General features: G+C 40.5%; 1 protein-coding gene across 1 annotated transcript; it reads right to left on the bottom strand.

The window, feature by feature from the left end:
- Positions 1–6,432: 6,432 nt before the first annotated feature.
- LOC130962986 (uncharacterized) lies at positions 6,433–6,882 on the bottom strand. The gene has a single exon (XM_057889134.1). It carries the CDS (start codon positions 6,880–6,882, stop codon positions 6,433–6,435), a length of 450 nt encoding a protein of 149 aa, XP_057745117.1.
- Positions 6,883–7,333: the final 451 nt, after the last annotated feature.

Here is a 7,333-nt window from a genome sequence, read left to right as displayed (position 1 = left end):
CCAAGTCCTCATAGACATTTGTGAAGAGGGTGCTCAATGGAAGAGAAATTCAAGAGAAAAGCCTGTTCAACTGAGAAGGCATGACCTCAAGCCCGTGGCTAGGGGATGGTTAGAGTATATCCAACGCTCAATCATTCCCACTAGCAACCGGTCCGAAGTTACTATAGAGCGGGCCATCATGATTCATAGCATCATGATTGGAGAAGAAGTAGAAGTTCATGAGGTTATAGCCCAAGAACTTTATAAGGTGGTGGACAAGTCCTCTACCTTGGCAAGGTTAGCCTTTCCTCATCTCATTTGTCACCTCTGTTATTTAGTTGGAATTGACATAGAGGAAGACATCCTCATTGATGAGGACAAGCCCATAACTAAGAAAAGGATGGAGCAAACAAGAGATTCCACTCATCATGAAATCCCTGAGATACCTCAAGGGATGCACTTTCCTCCACAAAACTATTTGGAGCAAATTAACACCTCCCTAGGAGAATTGAGTTCCAACATGGGACAACTAAGGGTGGAGCACCAAGAACATTCCATCCTCCTCCATGAAATTAGAGAAGATCAAAGAATCATGAGAGAGGAGCAACAAAGGCAAGGAAGAGACATTGAGGAGTTCAAGCACTCCATAAGATCTTCAAGAGGAAGAACAAGCCACCATCACTAAGCTGGACCCGTTCTTTAATTTCCTTGTCCTTTATTTTTCCTGTTTTTCGAATTTTTATGCCTATGTTTATCTATGTTTGTGTCTTATGATCATTAGTGTCTTAGTGTCTATGCCTTAAAGTTATGAATGTCCTATGAATCCATCACCTTTCTTAAATGAAAAATGTTCTTAATTGAAAAAGAGAAGAATTACATGAATTTTGAATTTTATAATAGATTAATTATTTTGATGTGGTGGCAATACTTTTGTTTTCTGAATGTATGCTTAAACAGTGCATATGTCTTTTGAATTTGTTGTTCATGAATGTTGGCTCTTGAAAGAATGATGAAAAAGGAGACATGTTACTGAGGATCTGAAAAATCATAAAAATGATTCTTGAAGCAAGAAAAAGCAATGAATACAAAAAAAACGAAAAAGAAAAAGGGAAAAAGAAAAAGAAAAAAATAATGAAGTTGTGATCCAAGGCAAAAAGAGTGTGCTTAAGAACCTTGGACACCTCTAATTGGGGACTCTAGCAAAGCTGAGTCACAATCTGAAAAGGTTCACCCAATTATGTGTCTGTGGCATGTATGTATTCGGTGGTAATACTGGAAAACAGAGTGCTTTGGGCCACGGCCAAGACTCATAAAGTAGCTGTGTTTAAGAATCATCATGCTTAACTAGGAGAATCAATAACACTATCTAGATTCTGAGTTCCTATAGAAACCAATCATTCTGAACTTAAAAGGATAGAGTAAGATGCCAAAACTATTCAGAGGCAAAAAGCTAAAAGCCCTGCTCATCTAATTAATACTGATCTTCATTGATGTTTTTGGAATTCATTGCATATTCTCTTCTTTTTATCTTATTTAATTTTCAGTTGCTTTGGGACAAGCAACAATTTAAGTTTGGTGTTGTGATGAGCGGATAATTTATACGCTTTTTGGCATTGTTTTTAGTATGTTTTTAGTATGTTTTAGTTAGTTTTTATTATATTTTTATTAGTTTTTAGTTAAAATTCACTTTTCTGGACTTTACTATGAGTTTGTGTGTTTTTCTGTGATTTCAGGTATTTTCTGGCTGAAATTGAGGGACCTGAGCAAAAATCTGATTCAGAGGCTGAAAAGGACTGCAGATGCTGTTGAATTCTGACCTTCCTGCACTCGAAGTGTATTTTCTGGAGCTACAGAGGCCCAATTGGCGCGCTCTCAACTGCTTGGAAAGTAGACATCCTGGGCTTTCCAGCAATATATAATAGTTCATACTTTGCCCGAGATTTGATGGCCCAAACCGGCATTTCAAATCAGCTCAAAACTGCCCGGCGTTAAACGCCGGAACTAGCACAAGAATGGGAGTTAAACGCCCAAACTGGCACAAAAGCTGGCGTTTAACTCCAAGAAAAGTCTCTACACGAAAATGCTTCAATGCTCAGCCCAAGCACACACCAAGTGGGCCCGGAAGTGGATTTTTATGTCATTTACTCATTTCTGTAAACCCTAGGCTACTAGTTCTCTACAAATAGGACCTTTTACTATTGTATTTACATCTTGGTAGCTATCTTTGAGTAGTCTTATGCTATCTTAGATCATGGGGAGGCTGGCCATTCGGCCATGCCTAGACCTTGTTCTTATGTATTTTCAACGGTGGAGTTTCTACAAACCATAGATTAAGGTGTGGAGCTCTACTGTACCCCGAGTATTAATACAATTACTATTGTTCTTCTATTCAATTCAGCTTGTTCTTGTTCTAAGATATCACTTGTTCCTCAACTTGATGAATGTGATGATCCATGACACTCATCATCATTCTCACCTATGAACGTGTGCCTGACAACCACCTCCGTTCTACCTTAGATTGAGTGGATATCTCTTGGATCCCTTAATCGGAATCTTCGTGGTATAAGCTAGAATTGATGGCGGCATTCAAGAGAATCTGGAAGGTCTAAACCTTGTCTGTGGTATTCTGAGTAGGATTCAAGGATTGAATGACTGTGACGAGCTTCAAACTCCTGAAGGCTGGGTGTTAGTGACAGACGCAAAAGAATCAATGGATTCTATTCCAACCTGATTGAGAACCGACAGATGATTAGCCGTGCTGTGACAGAGCACGTTGAACATTTTTACTGAGAGGACGGGACTGTAGCCACTGACAACGGTGATGCCCAACATACAGCTTGCCATGGAAAGGAGTAAGAAGGATTGCATGAAGACAGTAAGAAAGCAGAGAGACAGAAGGGACAAAGCATCTCCATACGCTTATCTGAAATTCTCACCAATGAATTACATAAGAATCTCTATCTTTATTTTATGTTTTATTCATATATCATCCATAACCATTTAAATCTGCCTGACTGAGATTTACAAGATGACCATAGTTTGCTTCATACCAACAATCTCCGTGGGATCGACCCTTACTCGCGTAAGGTTTATTACTTGGACGACCCAATGCACTTGCTGGTTAGTTGTGCGAAGTTGTGATAAAGAGTTGAGATTGCAATTGAGCGTACCATGTTGATGGCGCCATTGATGATCACAATTTCGTGCACCAGCAACTCTCAACTAAATTTCTGTTAGCTTAACTAGCACACTCTTCCAACTAAAGTTGCTTGACCAATCAATCCCTATGGGATTTGACCTCCCTCTATTGTGAGTTTTTACTTGAGGACAATTCGGTATACTTGCTGAAGGAAAATTTGTTGAGAGACAAGTTTTCGTGCATCAGTAACATGAAGCAAATTAGGCTCAACGCACAAGAAGAAAGTCAAGTGTATGAAGAGGAGGCACCAAGTTGAGAGCACAAAGTCAAAATTTAACTAAAATGGCATGGGTGCCTTTTATCAAACACTTGGTGTGCACCATTCAAAATATGAGCAGGTTGGAGAAATTCAAACATGTACAAGCTCAAATGAAATACCAAACGCCAATACAACACCACATAGTCATAAAGGAATCAAGAAACAAAAAAATGCACCATCAAAGCAAGATAAAACCCAAAGTTCAACACCCATGAAACATATGAAAAGAAGGGAAGCAAACAAACAAGAATCAAATAATAGGAGTGTGAAGAACAGAAGATTGATGGTTTAGAAGTTATAATAAATTCTTGTTGCAAGTATAGTTTCTAAACCAAGCAATCAACCTTTCTTACAAAAGTTTTGGTTGTCATAAGTAACAAATCCCTTTGGAATTGATAACCGAAGTATTTAAACCTCGGGTTGTCTTCTCAAGGAATTGCAGGGAGGTGTTCTTATTATTGGTTATGCAAAGGTATATTTTGGGGTTTTCAAAAGGGTTGAACAAGTGATGTAAAATAAAAAGTCGTTAAAATAATAACTAGTAAGGCGCTTGGCAAGGTATGAGAACTGGAAGTCCTATCCCAGTTATCCTTATCAATTGTGATGAGAATTGGATTTTTCTCCCACTAAGTCAACCTCTAACTATGAAGGTAAGTCAAGTGAAAGAATTAATTTTGATTCCTCAGATCCTAGTCTTTCCTTGGGAAAGACTAGAGTTATTGGAACTCGAATTAATTCTTGAAGAATTCCAATAGTCAATCAACAATGAGTTTGATAACTCAAGAGTCTCCAATGACTCAACCAAAGCCAAAAGGGAAAAATCTAAATTATTTATATAAATAAAAGAAACAAATCATAGATCTGAAAATACCTCAAATTATATTAAATAGAATGTTCAAATCCAACACGGAAAAGTTCATAACTTAAATTGGAAAAATAAATAAAAAGAACATTGAACCTGTGATTGAAGAAGATGAAATCCTAATTCTAAAAATCCTAATCCTAATCTTAATCCTAAGAGAGAGGAGAGAACCTCTCTCTCTAAAAACTACATCTAAAACCTAAAATTGTGAGTAATGATTGAATGATTCATTCTGCTCCACTCCCAGCCTCTAATATGTGTTTTCTGGGCCGAGAACTGGGTCAAAAACAGCCCAAAAATCACTCCCAGCGCTTTCTGGTTAGTACAGGTCACGGCAAGGTGACGCGGAGGCGTCGTCCACGCGTTTGCGTTGATTGAGATTCGCAGCTGCGATGCATGCACGTGATCCACGCATCCGCGTCACCTAACTTCGAGGCAGCTATGGCAAATTATATATCGTTGCGAAGCCCCGGACGTTAGCTTTCCAATGCAACTGAAACCGCATCATTTGAACCTTTGTAGCTCAATTTATAGTCGTTTTAGTCCGAGAGGGTCAGGCTGACAGCTTTGCAGTTCCTTCAACTTCTTGTATTCCTTCAACTTTTGCATGCTTCCTTTCCATCCTCTAAGCCATTCCTGCCCTGTAATCTCTGAAAATACTTAACACACATATCACGGCATCGAATGGTAATAAGAGAAGATTAAACATAGCAAAATTAAGACCAAAGAAGCATGTTTTCAATCATAGCACAAAATCAGGAAGGAAAATATAAAACATGCAAATCATATGAATAAGTTGGTAAAGAGTTGATAAAAACCACTCAATTGAGCACAAGATAAACCATAAAATAGTGGTTTATCAGAGTGCATCTAAGAAGAAAAGAGAAAGAGAAATCAAATACAACCAATAAAAGAAAGAAAACTTAGAAGAAGAGATGAGAATGAGTAGGAAGAGTGTACCTTGAGAAGAAGGAGAAATCAAGGTGGGACGTAAGTGGAGAAAAAGAGTGGAGATTGGAAAAGAGGAGAGAAGAGAGGGGTTATGGGGGCCGCCAGAGGCGGTGGTGGTCGCTGGAGGTGATGTCCCGCCAAAGACAAGGGTGAGATGGTGATGGGAGAAGGGGGAAGAAGTAATAGAAGAAAGAAGTGGGAAGAAGAAGTGAAACAAGGCGCGCTATGTTTCAAGTGCGTCAGGGGCTCGACGCGTGCGCGCACTCCACGCATCCGTGTGGATGGGTCGAGAGGGGAGGTGACGCGTAGGCGTCCCCCCACGTGTACGTGTGGGTAGCAGGAAAGAGAGGAGGCGCGTACGCGTCAAGGACGTGCACGCGTGAGTAGGTTGGTGCCTTAAGCACAATGTTGGCACAAAGTAGGCCTAATTCTCGGGTTGGTTGTACCAAGAATGGCGTGCAGCACCATCACTGCGTACGTGCACAAAACGCATACGCGTGGATGACAAAAACGGCGATCGACGCGTATGCGTGGGTCGCCTAGCACAAAGTGGGCATAAAGTAGGCACAACTCTCGCGTTTTTGTACCAGGGAGTTGCGAAACCATGCCGACGGGCACGCTTGCGCGTGGATGCGCTCTTTTTTGTTCATACACATGAGGAGGGGTAATTATAGCATAAATTGGTGGTAATGCATGCTATGGGCGGTCAAAAATATCAAAAACTTTCAAGTAACACTCAACCTTAAGCATTTCTTCAACATCTCAATTCAAACAAACCATCATCAATGAACTCCTCATGAGCAATATGATACCAAAATCAAGCAAAAAGCAATTCTACTATATGCAAACTCACAAATCAAGCAATCACAAAAGCCATAAGGGGAAAAAGATCTATATACAAAAAGACTAAGTACAAAGGGTAGATCATACCATGGTGGGTGTCTCCCACCTAGCACTTTTGTTTAACGTCCTTAAGTTGGACGGTCATGATCTCAAATCTCCTCGCCCTCGGGTGCGTCCTCGAGAAGGAACACCTCGACCTCTTTGTTGCTTTTCATTTTCTCCCCAAGGTATAGCTTTAGCCGATGACCCCATATGGTTCGACCTTCTCTACTCTATACGGGCCTTCCCACCTTGATCTTATCCCGGGCATTAACCTCAACCTAGAGTTCGAGAGGAGAACTAGTTCTCCGGCTCTAAACTCTCTCCTTTTTTTGTGTTGGTCATGCACCCTTTCATCTTCTCCTTGTAAAGCCTTGAATTCTCATAAGCTTCCAATCCAAAGCACTCAAGCTCCACCAATTGTAGTTTCCTTTTGACTCCAACCCCAAACCCTGTGTTGCACTCTTTTACAGCCCAATATGCTTTATGCTCTATCTCCACTGGAAGGTGGCAAGCCTTCCCATAAACCAACCGGAACGGGCTCATACCAATTGGCATTTTGTATGCCGTACGATAAGCCCAAAATGCATCGCCGAGCTTAGAACTCCAATCTTTCCAGTGAGGCTTCACAACCTTTTCCAATATGCGCTTGATTTCTTGATTGGAGACCTCGGCTTGGCCGTTTGTTTGAGGATGGTATGCCGTGACCACTTTATGGATGATGCCATACTTCTTCAATAACCCTGCCATTCTTTTGTTGCAAAAGTGTGAGCCTTAATCACTCACGATTGCGCGTGGTGATCTAAAGCGGCATATAATATTATTCCGAACAAAAGAGAGCACTACATTAGCATCATCGGTTCTAATGGGGATTGCCTCAACCCATTTGAAAACATAGTCAACGGCTAGAAGAATATACATGAAACCATTAGAATTTGGGAAGGGCCCCATAAAGTCAATACCCGAAACATAAAAAATCTCACAAAATAACATAGTTTGTTGGGAGTATTTCATCCTTTTTTGGAGATATTTCCAAATCTAAGGCATGGTAGACAAGATTTGCAATATAGAAAAGCATCTTTGAAAAGAGTATGCCACCAAAAACCACAATCCAAGACTTTCCGAGCCGTCCTTTGAGGACCAAAATGGCCACCACTCTCGGAAGAGTGGCAAGCCTTCAAGATAGCTTGATTCTCGGATT

This window comes from Arachis stenosperma, chromosome 2, assembly GCF_014773155.1.
Source record: "Arachis stenosperma cultivar V10309 chromosome 2, arast.V10309.gnm1.PFL2, whole genome shotgun sequence".
NCBI classification, from domain to species: Eukaryota; Viridiplantae; Streptophyta; class Magnoliopsida; order Fabales; family Fabaceae; genus Arachis; species Arachis stenosperma.
The sequence above is the reverse complement of the archived record's forward strand: the minus strand, read 5'-3'. Positions and strand labels throughout refer to the sequence as shown.